At 42.3% G+C, this 17747-nt stretch overlaps 1 protein-coding gene across 15 annotated transcripts in view; it reads right to left on the reverse strand.

Moving 5' to 3' along the window:
* DCTN1-p150 (dynactin subunit 1) overlaps window positions 1-17747 on the reverse strand; it is a 398222-nt gene that overhangs the window by 305537 nt on the left and 74938 nt on the right. For 6 of the 15 annotated variants that reach the window (XM_069328813.1, XM_069328822.1, XM_069328817.1 and 3 more), the window contains exon 5: window positions 15989-16015. The exons of 4 other annotated variants lie outside the window; for them this stretch is intronic. In XM_069328813.1, the coding sequence (XP_069184914.1) occupies window positions 15989-16015 (27 nt within the window). Of the gene's footprint in view, window positions 1-15988; window positions 16016-17013; window positions 17062-17747 lie in introns of all 15 variants that reach the window. 5 more of the 15 variants (XM_069328821.1, XM_069328811.1, XM_069328808.1 and 2 more) reach the window with 1 other exon arrangement.

Below are 17747 nucleotides of genomic sequence, written 5' to 3' on the forward strand. Positions count from 1 at the left end.
TTCCCTGCCTAGCAACAAGTCTGTCCAATTACACTCATTAAAATTTTTTTGAAGTTCCCCATAGTGACCTCTCCTTAAATCGAGTTTATCAACTTTTTCAAAGTCCCCATTTTCTTCTAGATGATATCTTAAAGCATAATCAATGTCTAACAGGACGTGATCACTCTTTCCCAAGGGAGGAAGGTACTGGATGTCAAATATCTCTTCTTCTTTCCTGGTGAATACTAGATCCAGTACTGATGGTACATCTCCTTCCCTCATTCTTGTGGCCTGCTTTATGTGTGGATACAAGAATGTCTCCAGAATGAGGTTCACAAATCTGCATGTCCAAAGTCCTATGTTCTTGCTTCATAGGCCTCCCAGTCTATTGCTTTAAAGTTGAAGTCCCCCAGTATCAACAGTCGTGATTTATCTTTATCTGCTTGTACAATAATATCTCTCACGACCATTATGAGGCCCTCTCGTTTGTCATCCAGTTCTTCCTTTGTCCATGTGTTGCTTGCTGGTAGGCTGTAGGCATTTAAAATTATCAGCTTATCATTCGGATTCCAGATCTGCAATGCCATTATGTCAATATCTTGAGGGTTTTCAAATATTAACTCTCTTACCTTCAGGTGTTTTTTCACCAGTACAGACACTCCTCCTCCTTTCCTAGTTTTCCTGTCACGTCTCCAAACTGAATAGCCTCTTGGGAATATGACTTCATTTAATATATTTCCTTCAAGTTTCGTCTCTGATAATGCGACAATATCTGGGACCCTAAGCTGAATTATATCTTGCAATTCCAAAGTTTTTGACCTCACTCCATCAATGTTGGTATATACAATTTTCAGGAACATGTTCCCTTTTCCTTTGCTCTTAACTTCCCCTTCCACTACTGATCTTGTTGCTTTGTTTTTATGTACCATTTCACAAGCTTTCCAGTCCCTGTCACTTTGTAGAAAAAAAAATTTCTGTCTTCTTCATTTCTATTCCCATTTAGACGTTTTGCCTCAATTAGGTTCATTTTCAGCGTTTCTCTGTCTTCCTTGGAGAGGTCTTGTCTTATTGACCAAAGTTTGCCAACCTCATCACTCTGCAATTTCCTGGCATTTCTAAGCACTTCCATCATGTTTTTCACTCCATTAAAATCACCCTTCAGTGGCGGTTCTTGTCTTTCTCATATTTTCCTATTCTTCTAAAATCACTGACATTTTCCCTTGAGCCTTCTCCTAAACCTACTATTTTCTCTATGATTTTCATCTCTTCTGCTGCTCGGTCCACCCTACATGAAATTTCCTTCTCTAAACATCCAAAAATTATCATGGACTTACTTCTGTCTGCAGTGTTTTGTACTAGTTTACTGTTGGTAACCCGTTCTTTCCTAATTGCTTGCCTAATTTCTGCTTCTTGTTGGTCATTTCTGGTTTGGCTTCCGAACACACTTCTTTGATAGTCTCTCTCTTTTACAACTTGAGCATGTCGCTTTTATTTCTTCTTTATACTTTTCTAGTTCTTTATTCACCTCCTCTATGTGAGTTGTCAGTGAAGTTTCCAGTTGGAGATCCTTACCTAACTCTTTATTAGCTCTCAGGCTTCCTTGGAGTTGTTCATCATATGAGTCTATTTTCTTGTTTATTTCTTCAAAGTCACCACACTTCACTTTTCACACCTCATTTTCTTTCACTAGTTCCTTGATTTGCTCCTCCTGATATGTTACCTTGTCTGTTAATGCAGTAATAATCTTACCTTGCTGAAGAATACTCCCTTTTAGAGTGCAAAGCTCACTCCTAAGAGCTCCATTGTCCTCTTCCAATTTAAGCACTTTTTCTTCAAACTTCTTTTGCATATCCTCAATTATCTCTAACCTGCCAAGAACACCTCCTTTCCTTATATCTTGTGGGGAGAATCCTTTGAAACAATCATCTGTTGGTGGGTCTACATCCCCAGTGGTGGTGGCCATCTTTGTTTTTGTACTAGAACCAAAACAAACTTTCCCACTCAGCTATTTTCACTCACTTTTACTTGTTTATTTTATTTTATTTGCTTTTACACTTCCCTGAATCTTTATGTAACCTGGGACACCACTATAGCCCTCAACCTGTTCCCAATACTTAGGTAATTCAATATTTCCAAGAGCTTGCTGCAGTGTGACTCGTGACTCCTGCCTCCTCCAGCTCAGTCACAGTCCTCAACCTAAAAAATAATATTCAGCAAAGCATGTTTGTGTGCTACACTTGGGCATAAACTCATATAAGTTAGGGGCCAGTTTTTCTTTGATCTGAAACATGACACGATTGAGAACAATTCTCTCCAAGACTTAACACATGCAAGATGTGGCCACCTTTTATTGACTGGACTTACCATACCAGCTTAGTGATTCGTTATGGTGATTACAAATATAGAAACTTATGCAAACAAGCCTGAATGGTCCCCAGGACTATATACAACTGAAAACTCACACCCCAGAAGTGACTCGAACCCATACTGCCAGGAGCAACGCAACTGGTATGTACAAAGACGTCTTAATCCGCTTGACCATCACGACCGGACAATAAGGAAGTGATAGCCAAAGCTATTTGAACCACTTCCCCGCCGGCACTCGGATGGTAATCTTTGACATAGCATTTTATCAAATCACCTCATTCTTTGGGGCACACGTGAGGAACACAAATGCAAACAAGCCTGAATGGTCCCCAGGACTATATACAACTGAAAACTCACACCCCAGAAGTGACTCGAACCCATACTGCCAGGAGCAACGCAACTGGTATGTACAGGGACGCCTTAATCCGCTTGACCATCACGACCGGACAATAAGGAAGTGATAGCCGAAGCTATTTGAACCACTTCCCCGCCGGCACTCGGATGGTAATCTTGGGCATAGCATTTTATCAAATCACCTCATTCAGTTGTATATAGTCCTGGGGACCATTCAGGCTTGTTTGCATTTGTGTTCCTCACGTGTGCCCCAAAGAATGAGGTGATTTGATAAAATGCTATGCCCAAGATTACCATCCGAGTGCCGGCGGAGAAGTGGTTCAAATAGCTTCGGCTATCACTTCCTTATTGTCCGGTCGTGATGGTCAAGCGGATTAAGGCGTCCCTGTACATACCAGTTGCGTTGCTCCTGGCAGTATGGGTTCGAGTCACTTCTGGGGTGTGAGTTTTCAGTTGTATATAGTCCTGGGGACCATTCAGGCTTGTTTGCATTTGTGTTCCTCACGTGTGCCCCAAAGAATGAGGTGATTTGATAAAATGCTATGCCCAAGATTACCATCCGAGTGCCGGCGGGGAAGTGGTTCAAATAGCTTCGGCTATCACTTCCTTATTGTCCGGTCGTGATGGTCAAGCGGATTAAGGAGTCCCTGTACATACCAGTTGCGTTGCTCCTGGCAGTATGGGTTCGAGTCACTTCTGGGGTGTGAGTTTTCAGTTGTATATAGTCCTGGGGACCATTCAGGCTTGTTTGCATTTGTGTTCCTCACGTGTGCCCCAAAGAATGAGGTGATTTGATAAAATGCTATGCCCAAGATTACCATCCGAGTGCCGGCAGGGAAGTGGTTCAAATAGCTTCGGCTATCACTTCCTTATTGTCCGGTCGTGATGGTCAAGCGGATTAAGGCGTCCCTGTACATACCAGTTGCGTTGCTCCTGGCAGTATGGGTTCGAGTCACTTCTGGGGTGTGAGTTTTCAGTTGTATATAGTCCTGGGGACCATTCAGGCTTGTTTGCATTTGTGTTCCTCACGTGTGCCCCAAAGAATGAGGTGATTTGATAAAATGCTCTGCCCAAGATTACCATCCGAGTGCCGGCGGGGAAGTGGTTCAAATAGCTTCGGCTATCACTTCCTTATTGTCTGGTCGTGATGGTCAAGCGGATTAAGGCGTCCCTGTACATACCAGTTGCGTTGCTCCTGGCAGTATGGGTTCGAGTCACTTCTGGGGTGTGAGTTTTCAGTTGTATATAGTCCTGGGGACCATTCAGGCTTGTTTGCATTTGTGTTCCTCACGTGTGCCCCAAAGAATGAGGTGATTTGATAAAATACTCTGCCCAAGATTACCATCCGAGTGCCGGCGGGGCAGTGGTTCAAATAGCTTCGGCTATCACTTCCTTATTGTCCAGTCGTGATGGTCAAGCGGATTAAGGCGTCCCTGTACATACCAGTTGCATTGCTCCTGGCAGTATGGGTTCGAGTCACTTCTGGGGTGTGAGTTTTCAGTTGTATATAGTCCTGGGGACCATTCAGGCTTGTTTGCATTTGTGTTCCTCACGTGTGCCCCAAAGAATGAGGTGATTTGATAAAATGCTATGCCCAAGATTATCATCCGAGTGCCGGCGGGGAAGTGGTTCAAATAGCTTCGGCTATCACTTCCTTATTGTCCGGTCGTGATGGTCAAGCGGATTAAGGCGTCCCTGTACATACCAGTTGCGTTGCTCCTGGCAGTATGGGTTCGAGTCACTTTTGGGGTGTGAGTTTTCAGTTATAGAAACTTATATATAATGTGTATGTAGTGTGTAATAACAGCAATATTAGTATGGTGGGAGCCACCATTTTCGTGAGGGAGGTAAATCGTCTGCATGACTTGTCATGTTGTTTACTGGTGGCCACTATAGTCTTTGGGCACCATACCAGCTTATTTGTACAGGTATGGTGAATAAACATGTAGATACTTATATATAATGTGTGGATATAGTGTAATAACACCACAAACAGTATTGTTGGAGGAGAAATATTAGTGTGTCTGGCCTTGAACCAGTGACGGTGGCAGCCACCAGCTGACTGTGTGTTTAGCTAGGTCTCTTATTGCCTGAACTCCCCATACAAGCTTAGATGTACAGTTAGGGTGAACAAAACATGTAGATACATATATATAACATCTGTGTATAGTGAATTAAAGCAAAGACAATATAGTTGGAGGAGTATGTTAGTGAGTGAGGTGGTGAGGTAGGGAGTGGTGGCGAGTGGCTGGCTGGCTGGTGAGTGGTAGCCACTCTTCGTTGCATTTTGACTAACAGTAACAACTTAGTGGTTCGCTATGGTGAACAAAACATGCAGATACTTATATATAACCTGTGTATATAGTGCAATAACAGCAAAACTATTTGTATATTGTTCTATGAACATAATAATTGAATCACTAATATGTACACCATAATTTTGAATACAGCAATGATTCACACATTTTATTATATAAATATGTCACAATACACACTATTGAATAATATTACTGCAAAAAACAAAGAAAAAATCAGAGACATTGAAATAATTAGGTAATAATATCTTTGTGGCAACCCCCACCCGACAGCTCGGGCGGAGCAGACCTCGTCTGACGACTGCTCTGTCAACACCTCTTTTTTGCCAGATTTCCCCACCCTATTGTGGCCAAAATATGCCACCTACTTTTGTTTTTTCGTGATCAGGGAACACAAATGAACATTTTTATAAGACGAAAGAATTTTTTAAAAAACTTTTTTGTTGCGCCTGTGGGTGTTGAAGGCAAAATGGCCCTTAGCGCCACAAGGGTTAAAGTTCTTTCACATAATTTGTAGATTGTGTATGGCCTATTTTCTCCAATTCCACCTTCCATAACATGGCATTTATTCATATTAATTCCATTTCCAAAGTGTTGCACCATACACTTATTTTCCCAGGTCTTCCTGAATAGTCTGACAATTGACTAAGTTTGTTATCTTCCTAGTAGCTTAGCAGCATCAGCAAACAACCAGCATTGACTGTAATAAAACATCAATTTCTGGGTGAGCCCCATTGGCTCCCTGAAGATATTATACTGATATAGTGCCAGACGAGAAGGTGTTATTAGTTACAGAGTTCTTATTGGCCAACCAGAGACCTCGAGCCAGAACCTGGCCTGCTCGGAGAGAGACTGGGAGCAGTGGTACTATGAACAATTTTATGTAAATTTATTCATGTCTTCGACCACCAAGGGAAGGCACCCAGAAAGCGGCAAAACAAAACAGACCACTCCTTGGTCAGAAACGAGACCAAAGCCTCAAAACAGCAAAAAAGAACTCTAGGACTAGCCTCGTCACAAATTTGTTAACCTTTTCCAGCTTCCTAATGTATTTCTTTAGGTGGGGGCTCCATGATGGAGCTGCATAAAGGCAGTGTAATGCACTCTGAATGCCTCCTTACTTAGGTTTCTAAATGACGTTCTAACTTTTGCTAGCGTAGAATACGCTGCTGCTGTTATTCAATTAATATGTCCCTCAGGAGTTAGATTTGGTGTTACGTCCACTCCCAGGTCCCTTTCTCAAACCATCACAGGAAGGTAGTTTCCCCTTCATTGTGCGCTGATCTTTTGGTCTCCTGTCACCTATTCCCATTTCCATAACTTTACACTTGCTTGTGTTGAACTCCAGTAGCCATTTCTCTGACCAACTCTACAGCTGGTTCAAGTCCTCTTGGAGGATGCTAAAATCCTCATCTGTCACAACTGGTCTTATTAATTTTGCATCATCCGCGAACATCCACATATAGGACTTGTCTCGTGTGTACATGTCATTCATGTATATTAGAAATAGAACTGGCCTCTTGGCCCCTTGGTGGCCGGCCCAGCCTCAGTTTCAGGTGCTGCTTACTCGGTGTCCGAACCCGGGGGTCATCCCGCGGTTCCGCCTCTTTCAGCAGATCGGGCCTGTCCGTTGACCCTTTTGTTGCTCAGGGCTAATTAGCATTTCTCTACCACAGGTGCATACCAAAAAAAAAATTATTTCTTCTTCTAAACCTGTTAATTTGTGTACTCTGATCATGGGAAAAATAATAAAAAAATTGTGGCATATACTGCCCACTATAGGGCAGGGAAGTCTGGCAAAAAACGCACTGACTCAGCGTGCGTCCCAGACGGTCTGTTGCTCCCAGCTGTCAGGCAGGACTGGCCACAAAGAAATAATTACCTAATTATTTCAATGTCTCTGATTGATTTTTCGTAGTTTTTTTGCTGTAATATTATTCAATAGTGTGTAGTGCGATATATTTATATAATAAAATGAGTGAATCATTGCAGTACTCAAAATTATGGTGTGCATATTGTTGATTCAATTATTATGTTCATCAAACAGTGAACAAATACTTTGTCGGTTATTACACTATATACACAGGTTATATGTAAGTATCTGCATGTTTTGTTCACCATAACGAACCACTAAGTTGGTATTATGAGTCAAAGAGCAACGAGGAGTGACTGCCACACACCAGCCAGCCACTCGCTGCCACTCACTCTCTCAACACCTCTCTCCCCCACATTCTCCTCCCACCATACTGTTTTTGCTTTTATTCACTATATACAGACATTATATACAAGTATCTACATTCGTGTTCACCATAACGAACCACTAAGTTGGTATGCTGAGTGGCAGTGGCAGCCCGCCACTGGCTGTCACTTCCTCCCTCCCTCACCTCACCTGACTCTCCACCATTCTCCTCCCACCATACTGTTTTTGCTTTTATATACAGACGTTATATATAAGTATGTGCATGTTTTGTTCACCATAGCAAACAACTAAGCTGGTATAGTGAGTCCAGACAGTAAAAGGTGGTCACACAGAGTCAGCAGACAATGCTACCTCTCTCCCCACCAAGATTACTCCTCCCACTACAGCACTAATTATCACAACAATCCTGCTATTATCAGAATCCTGGTCATTTTTACAACAAGTCAGGGGTCTTCTGTAATAATATCATCACTAAATAATAGCATGAACATATATATTATGGCATTTTTAGGCGATGCTGTGGTCACAAGCTGAACAGCAGTGCTGTGAGCTCATGCTGCGTGTGTCAGGTTTGGTGGCTCACTCAATACTGAGGCCCCCTCTCACCAGGGAAATTTGGCCCACGATTTAAAAAAAAAAATGGCGTCTGTTTACTAGAGCCCTGATGAAGGTGAGGTGAACCTTGTGTATCCGTGGGCCATTTAAATCTTGCGTAGTATCCACTAAATTTAACGGCCTCTTTTATACCGACCTGCCGGTAAAAAAAAAATAGTTTGGGAGACCGGTATTTAGAGCCTCATATAACAGTCTGGCAGTCGATATTGCCGAAGGTCAGTATTGGGTTTGTTTTGGCATCAGGGGGGTCCACACATGTCCAGCAGGCCGCCTACCTCTATCATCCCCTCCCTCACCCTCGCTGCACCTCTCCCCCACACTCTCCCTTCCTGCCTTCCCCCTCAAGACCCTTCTGGGAAATGGCTCAGTAAATTGCCAGCCAGCCAGAGACAGCCTGGAGAATCTCTAATACAATAAAGCATTCATGAAACAAGTATTTTATAACTTTTTATTATCCTAATAATATTAGGAACATCCAAACCAGATGGAAAATTCTGGATGGAAAAACATCCAGAATTTAATTAAGAAACATCTGGTTAACTGGGTCAAGTGTGTTAGGCTTATCAGTGAGCCGGTCTCTTCCCCACCACCGACACACCTCCCCCACCCACCCACCCCATACTTCCTATACACACGCTGTCTCTGCTTCAACATTCATCCCTCCATCCCTCTCTCCCTCCCTCCATCCCTCTCTCCCTCCCTCCATCAATCCATCCATCCATCAATCTCCATCCTACCATCCATCTCCATCCTCTCCCTCCCTACCTACCACCCAGCCTCTGCCTGCCTGCCTTCCTTCCTCCCTGCCTTCCTCCCAAGCTCTGCCTGACTGCCTCCCTCCCTCCCTACCTCCCAGAGTCTTCCTGCCTGCCTCCCTCCTTGCCTCTCCCTCCCTGTCTACCTTCCAAGCTCTGCCTGCCTGCCTTCCTCTCAAGCTCTGCCTGCCTCCCTCCCTGCCCCCCTCCTTGCCTCTCCCTCCCTGCCTGCCTGCCTCCCTCCCTGTCTGCCTCTCCATCCCTGCCTGCCTGCCCATCCACCACGACTTTTGTTAGGCTAAAGCTAGAATATGCAGCAGTTGTGTGGTGCCCATATCTTAAGAAGCACATCAACAAACTGGAAAAGGTGCAAAGACATGCTACTAAGTGGCTCCCAGAACTGAAGGGCAAGAGCTACGAGGAGAGGTTAGAGGCATTAAATATGCCAAAACTAGAAGACAGAAGAAAAAGAGGTGATATGATCACTGCATACAAAATAGTAACAGGAATTGATAAAATCGATAGGGAAGATTTCCTGAGACCTGGAACTTTAAGAACAAGAGGTCATTGATATAAACTAGCTAAACACAGATGCCAAAGAAATATAAGAAAATTCACTTTCGCAAACAGAGTGGTAGACGGTTGGAACAAGTTAGGGGAGAAGGTGGTGGAGGCCAAGACCGTCAGTAGTTTCAAAGCGTTATATGACAAAGTGTGCTGGGAAGACGGGACACCACGAGCGTACCTCTCATCCTGTAACTACACTTAGGTAATTACACTTAGGTAATTACCCACCAGTCAGCCATCACTGACAAAATGAGTGCATTTGGAGCAAACATGGTGCACAGATGTTCCTTAATTGTGCAGATTTGTCCAACAAAGTCACAGAATGAATACTCCAGCCTCATGACAAATCAAAACAAAGTGCGGTGAATCTGTGACATCACAGGGTAGAAGGCACTAGAGTGGTGAACCCAGTGGCTGTCTGTAAAAAAGATATCTTACCTGAATGTTACTTGAAAAATTACCGACACTTAACTTCGGAAATACCAGAGCTCTGGAAATAACTACCAGGGTACAGCCCCATATAGGCCGTTAAATCAAGTGGATACTGTACTCCAATACATCATATGATGGGATACGTATTTTATAGCAAGTCACTCGACCCATCATATGATGTGCTGCGCAACTTAACCCTTAAATTGCGAATCGCATCATATGATACTTTGACCGACTTGCAGTAAATTGCGCATCACATCATATGATGCTTTGGAGTACTACGCAAGATTTAAATGTCCCGCAGATACACGGGGTTCACCACACCTTCATCAGGGCTCTTATAAACAGACGCCATTTTTTTTTAGAAAATCGTGGGCCAAATTCCCGGGTGTTAGGCGCCTCAGTATTGAGTGAGCTACCAAGCCTGATGCACACAGCATGAGCTCACAGCACTGCTGTTCAGCTTGTGACCACAGCATCGCCTAAAAATGCCATAATATACTTGTTCATGCTATTATGTAGCGATGATATTATTACAGAAGACCCCTGACTGATAAAATTGACCAGGGTTCTGATAATAGCAGGATTGTGGAGATATTTAGCGCTGTGCTCCATGGAGGGAGAAGTAATGCAGTGGGAGGGGAGGGTAGTGGCGTTGTCTTCTGACTGTGTGTAACCACCTTTTATTGACTGCACTCACCATACCAGCTTAGTGGTTCGCAATGGTGAACACAAATGTAGATACTTATATATAACGTGTGTGTATAGAGGGTATAAACGGCAAGAGGAGTAGGATGGGAGCTGCCAATTTGGTGAGGGAGGTGCATCGTCTGCACGACTTATGTTGTTTACTGGTGACCACGATGGTCTTTGGGCACCATACCAGTTTACGTGTACAAGTATGGTGAATAAAACAGGTAGATATTTATATATAATGTGTGTATATAGTGTAATAACACCACAAACAGTATTATTGGAGGAGAAATATTAGTGTGTCTGGCCTTGAGGGCGGCAGTCACCAGCTGTGTGAATAGCTACGTCTTTGTGCCTTTACTCACCATATAAGCTTAGATGTACAGTTATGGTGAACAAAACATGTAAATACTTATATATAACGTCTGTATATAAAAGCAAAAACAGTATGGTGGGAGGAGAATGGTGGCAAGTCAGGTGAGGTGAGGGAGGAAGGTTGTGGCAGCCAGTGGCGGGCTGCTACTGCCACTCAGCATACCAACTTAGTGGTTTGTTATGGTGAACACGAATGTAGATACTTACATATAGCGTCTGTATATAGTGAATAAAAGCAAAAACAGTATTGTGGGAGGAGAATGTGGGTGAGTCAGGTGACTTGAGGGAGGGAGGAAGTAGTAGCCAGTGGCGGGCTGCCACTGGCACTGTCACTCAGCATGCCAACTTAGTGGTTCGTTATGGTGTACACGAATGTAGATACTTATATATACCGTCTGTATATAGTGAATAAAAGCAAAAACAGTATGGTGGGAGGAGAATGTGGGCGAGTGAGGTGTTGAGGGAGGGAGTGAGTGGCTGGCTGGTGTTTGGCGGTCACTCCTCGTTACTTTTTGACTCATAATAGCAACTTAGTGGTTCGTTATGGCGAACAAAACATGCAGATACTTATATATAACCTGTGTATATAGTGTAATAACCGACAAAGTATTTGTTCACTGTTTGATGAACATAATTGAATCAACAGTATGCACACCATATTTTTGAGTACAGCAATGATTCACTCATTTTATTATATAAATCTATCACACTACACACTATTGAATAATATTACAGCAAAAAAACTACGAAAAATCAATCAGAGACATTGAAATAATTAGGTAATTATCTCTTTGTGGCAACTCCGGCCTGACAGCTGGCGAGCAACAAACCGCCTGGGACGCACACTGAATCAGCGCCTGTTTTTTGCCAGACTTCCCCGCCCTATAGCGGGCAATATATGCCACTTAAATTTTTTTTATTATTTTTCCCATGATCAGTGAACACAAATTAACAGGTTAAGAAGAAAAAAGATTTTTTTTTTTTGTATGCGCCTGTGGGTGTTAAATGGCATATAGCCATGCGCCATTTAAGGGTTAAGGGTTAAGTTGCTGGTTTGATCTTTTTCTCAAGTCTTTGCATCTGCCCTTCTGATGCAGGTCTAATGACATTTGTATGGTGATGTAATGCTTCATTGATGGTGTCCCAACTGCACATCTCTTCTCAGCAATAGTATGAAGTTTACTGGCGGTCCTATCGGTATTTCTTGTCCCTTCGTAGGTTTTCTTCAGTTTTAGATCGGGTTGTCTTGACCCTCCTGTCTTGGTTGTTTCAGGATCGTCATCTTATGTCAAATACTGTCACCTCATATTGCGAGCCGCTGGCGGAGTCGCTTCAGCTTACGTTTGGGGTGGATGTTAGTTCTGCTCCGTTTCGCAAACTGTCTCGTGCGTTGCTTCACCTCTGGCCTGCTCATGCTCTGCCTGAGCCATCCTGGTCATTGGGCTGGGTGCTCTCTTTTCTATCTTTTCCTCGGTTTGTTGTGGCCTCTTCGGTTTCAGATTTTGAAGCGAAGGCTCTTTTCTGTTGGCATTGGCCTCTGGGGGTAAGGTTGGGAGCTTCATGCTCTCCTCCAGCACAGGGGTTTCTGCTCTTTTGGTCCTGGTAGTAGGTTTGTTCATTTGCAGTCGTCTTCTTCTTTACTGGCGAAGAATGAGACTGCTGCTTTCCGGAGGGGTCCTTGGGTTCTTGATGCGTAGTTAGTTCGGCTAGGAGTACATCGTGTGTTGTGTCCAGTTGCGGCTCTTCTCCATCACCTGCGCGCCATGGCCTCGGTGTCCAGGGACGCGCTTTGGGATGAACCGGATTTCCTTCTTCCTTGTTCCAGGACTTGGGTCTCCCAGGTTGTCCGCAGGGTTATTTGGTCTAGCCAGCCTGCGGTCTATCCTCGTGCCCATGACGTTTGTAAGTTTGCTGCTTTGGCTACCGTTTTCAGTAACATGTCATGGGGCTGACATTCGGGAATGGGGATTTTGGAGGTCGAACAGGGTCCTGGCTGCTCATTACCTAGTCATGTTCCTGGCCCTAGTTGGGCATGTGTGACATTGGGGCGGCGGTTGCAACCAGTTGTCTAGACTTGGAGTTGAGGAGCGAGTGGCGACTGCCTCCCGGGTAAGTCCCTCTTGTTTTTATCTTTGGTTAAGTATCTCCGGGGAGCTGAAGGGGCTTCCCCTAGAAAACCAACATTGAAGTAATGAAATGCCATTTTCTGGGTTAGACCTGGAGGCTCTCTAGCAACCCTCCCTCCCTCTAGTCAGCGGTTTCATAAGTTTTTTAACATCCAGCCTCAGAACTAACGGGTTGGATAGCCAGAGTGGGGGTTTGAGGGCTCCCCCTTACCGGCTTTCGGCTTTCAGTAGCACTATTTTAACCAGATAATGTTTGTTTAAGGGCGCCTACCTTTCTGGGTGCCTGACCCAGTCAATGGCAGACATAGAATGCTTCCAACCACACAGGTTTCTATAGGCCATTGCACCTCATGACTCTGAGGGGAGCCAGGTTCTGTCTCATGGTCCCTGGTAGGCCTATAACTCCATTCGCTTGACTGAAGCCTGAGTCGAATACATTAATATCAGCTGGATAGCTCCAGGGAGCCTCTGGGTTTTACCCAGAAAATGGCGTTTCGTTACATTTAACGCTGGTTTTTTCCAATATTTTGACTTTTACATTTGTCAATGATACAGGTGTATAATTGAGGGGGTCTACCCTGCTGCCACTTTTGTAGATTGGAACTATGTTAGTCTTTTTCCACATATCTGGTATGACTCTTGTACACAGGGATGCCTTAAAATTCAGTTGAAGTGAAATGCTGAAATCAGGTGCACAGTCATTCAGAACTCATGGTGAAACTCCATCTGGGCCAGCTGCTTTGTTCTTACTTAGTTCCTTGAGTTTTTTTCCACTTCGTCTCTAGACAACTCTATGTGCTCTGTGTTATTCTCTGGAATTCTTATTTTGTCTGGTTCTCTGAAGATTTCATTTTGTACAAACACACTTTGTAACTTTTCATTTAATGTTTCACACATTTCCTTTTCATTTTCTGTGAATTTGTTTCCCATTTTCAGCCTCTGAATATTATCAATTACCTGCAATTTGCTTTTGGGGAATTTATGGAATAGGCCTGCTTCTGTTTCACATTTGTCCATTATCCCTTTCTCAAAATTTCTTTCTACCACTCTTCTCACTGCTGTGTACTTGTTTTGCAGTTCATTATAATGATGGTATGTTTGAGGGTTTGGCTTCTTCCTATATTGATTAAATTTTTGTGTTTTTGGGTCTCTGGCTCTCTCGCAATTTCTGTTGAACCAATCCTGTTTCCTACTTCTGCATCTCTGTTTTGGTATAAATTTTGTTGTGCTTTTATCATTTGTCACAAAATTTGACATACATCTCATTTACATCTTTTCCTAACAGCAAGTCTTTCCAATCAAATTCCTTAAAGATATTTCTACATTCCACTTAATGTTCTCTCCTGAAATCTGGTTTTTCAACTGCTTCAACTTCCTCATTTTCTTCCAGATTATAACGCACTGCATACTTTATTCACAAAATGACATGGTCACTTTTACCCAAGGGAGGAAGGTACTGAATGTAAAATATCTTTTCCTCTTTCCTGGTGAATATCAAATCCAGCATGGAGGGAACATCCCCTTCCCTCATCCACATAGCTTGTTAAGCGTGTTTATATACGAATTATTAGTGAGATTGAATGAGAGAACAGATGAGTAAATGAAAAGAAGCAAGTGAGTAGGCGAGCAAACAAGTGCATAAACAAGTAAGCGAGCAAGGGAATGTGAGCAAGTGAAAGAGCAAAATATTTGTGAGTGTGAGCAGGCAAATTTAAGCTTCTATGAGATGGAATTGAGGCCAAATGGAGGCATTAATGCAGCAGATCTATTTGATAGAGCAAGTAAGCAGGCAAGTTTGAATGTGTCAACATGTGAATATTCGTGAACATGTGGAGGCATGCACAATACAAGGAAGGTGTTGTTAATTTAATATAAATAAGACCATAATTTAATAAAGGATGGGATTGAGCATACATGTAAGTCAAAACTGACATATCAGTGCCCTATGTTTACTGCTCACTATACAAGCAGCACTAAAATATTTATGATACATTGGTTTATTTCTTAGGCTTAATCACATGACTTACACAATCTTCATTCTCACTAAAGCCTATTTAAGAGTATTTGAGGTGGTGTGCAAATGTAACATGTGCAGTCAAAATTATCATGCTAATTCTGGGAATATTATGTCCACGGTGGTATTTTTTATTCTGTATCAGCTATGATCAAGATAAAATTGGGTGATCAGGGTCACAGATCATAAGAAACCTCCCTAATCCATAGTCAGAAAACTTTAAAAGGGTAGCATGAGGATATTCTTTAAATATTAATGATAAAAGAGGTTAGTAAAAGCTCAAAATATAGAAATTTTGTTGAAGCATACTGTTGGATATTGATTAAGGAGGCCAACAGAGAGCTGGGAGAGGGTGACAAGAACCACAAAAGTACCTCACATCAAAGACCAACCCCGGCCTCAGAGCCTTGCAGTGAACAATCCTCCATGGTGCAAAGAAAAAGTAATCAATTCTAAAACTGTACCAAATACAGATCTGCTGTCATGCATTGTTGAATCTTTACAGAAATAAGAGGTGATTAATGTCTCAGAGTAATTGGAGAGACTATAAAATTACCTCTGTTTGGAGCCTCTGCAGAAGTTAAGAGAAATGCAGCAACATCAACACATCCCTCTCATACTAGAGGCTTCAATAAAGGTCAAAACCTTAAAAATCAAATTGTTTTTTGATATCTACTTTTCCATAATCAATACGAGAAACTAAAGAGCAGTTCATTATTAATGAAAAAGTAGAAATCTGGATATCCTTACTCAATAAATAAAAATAGACTCCTATAAAATTTATATTTTTATCAGCCTCTGAAGACATGGTATGTAATTCCTGTATGTTGGGGGATGACTTATAAGCAACAGAGCATGGATGGTAAGGTCAAGTACACCGGCACCCCTCGGACACCAACACCAACAAAAATATCCAGTCACATCCAACATGGAAGAAAAATTGAAAAATGATGCAGCGGAAAACCAAAAAGTGAACCTTGAGAAAAATTATCCAAACTCTTACTAATAACTTGAGATCAGTGGCAATATTAAAGACTTTTATCATTGAATATATGAAAGTTGTAGATCATGATGCTAAATGAATTATCTACAGCGAGTTATACTGATCTAAAGTGACAGTTTAAGAGTCTGGGCCTAGTGCGGTGTCCGGCTCAAGTGCATGACAACTGTGCCAGGTGTGCTTTCAGCAATCTTACCTCGTCGGCTCAACCCTCCGCTTCATGCTAGAGTCGAAAACAAAACAAGACCATTAGGATGCAAAACTGACAATGGCTTCAACTCTCAAGTGGCACCTGGAACTTATGCAACAATCTCTCAATATTAAACAAGACAAAATTGATCATTTTCACCCAAGTAAAAAATAAATATTCCATCTGTAAGCTTCATAACAAGTGCCATTTTAGAATTAAAGCCATATTCATTCATGATGTAATATTTTCTCCTATTCATCATATGTCATAAAGGGATTATTGACACATCCATATCACTAGCAATCAATTAAGGCTAAAACAGAATGGGATAATACCAAAACACTAAATCAACTGACTCGCCAAACATTTTCACAAAAAATTCTCAAAATATTCAATCAATAATACCAGCCCTTCAGAACTCTTTCAGTTGGGCAGCTCCCATGTTAAATCTTTAACTGATTACAATTAATACTGTATACTGTAGTATCAAATTACTTTACAGTACAAAACTTCAGCACCGCTGAGACTGGCCAATTGATATTGTGAAATGACTTGTAGTTTAAGGCTTCATCCTGTAATTTATGATGGCTTGCTTTCTGTACTGAGCCATAGTAATATCCCAGCAAACATACAAAAAACACATTGTAGCAAAATTATTAGACAGCTAATGGAATCTGGTTAATACCACGGATTAGGATCACTATCGTGTGTTTTAAAGGGTGCAGCAGCTAATGTGGCAAACCACAACCAACTGCAGTAGACAAAAATACATTACTCGTAGACTTGAGCTCATTTTACAGATTGAATGCAACCTGAACTCCATGGTACACTTGCTACAGCAACCAAACACCTTTATGAAAAAGTATAATGGCAAAAAGCTATCCAAGGATTAAAAATATAAGAGCCTTTGTGACATGAGCCTGAGTCAACAAAGTCCAGGGCACTAGTGCTAGAGCATTCTTGGTACTGTGGAAAAAAAAAAAATGATGATGGTACAGTCATAATAGGACTGTGGATATTGTACTGTGTACCTTTGCTGACCCCCAAACCTGGAGGGTCGCCTCTCCAGCCGCTGCACACTGTTGAGCAGCATACGGGAGACAGGGAGGGGAGTGTTAGACACTTGAAACTGGCAATGTGGAGGGGAGGGGGGGATGTGTGGAGGTGATTTGTTACTGGGATATTTATCCTTGGCAAAAAATTAATGCCAATAAATTGATGGAACTTTCTGTTACAAGTTTTAATGCACTAATGAATTATCATATTCCGAAGACATCAAAACAATTCCATAAATAAATTACAAAAAAATTAAAAATAAACATAAAATACAAGATTTTATTTTACAGCAATTTCCAATAATATCCGAAAAATTTACTTATAAACAAAAGTTAAAGCGAGCATCAACTTGAGTTAATAGTCGGTATTGATTTAATTCAACACAAGTTCAATAAAAAAACAGCATTGAATGTAATGAAAAACCATTTTCTGGGTGAGACCCGGAGGCTTCCCGGAGCTATCCAGGCTGAATAGATATGTATAACTTTCTGGCATCAATGTGCATAGAGTTCTTGCCTCCCGGGAAGATTCCTGTATTCCACCACAAGCCAGAACCTGGCCCCCTCAGAGAGGCGCGAGGACCAATGGCCTATAGAAGTATACAATCTCACAAGAAGAGAGAGTGGGGACTCAAGGGTCACATCCATTGAACCACGGGAGTCCCCGTGGGGTTTTCTAGGGGGCCCCTAGCCTTCTCAACACGCTAAGG

The sequence above is a fragment of the Procambarus clarkii genome, chromosome 22 (genome assembly GCF_040958095.1).
Source record: "Procambarus clarkii isolate CNS0578487 chromosome 22, FALCON_Pclarkii_2.0, whole genome shotgun sequence".
NCBI lineage: Eukaryota > Metazoa > Arthropoda > Malacostraca > Decapoda > Cambaridae > Procambarus > Procambarus clarkii.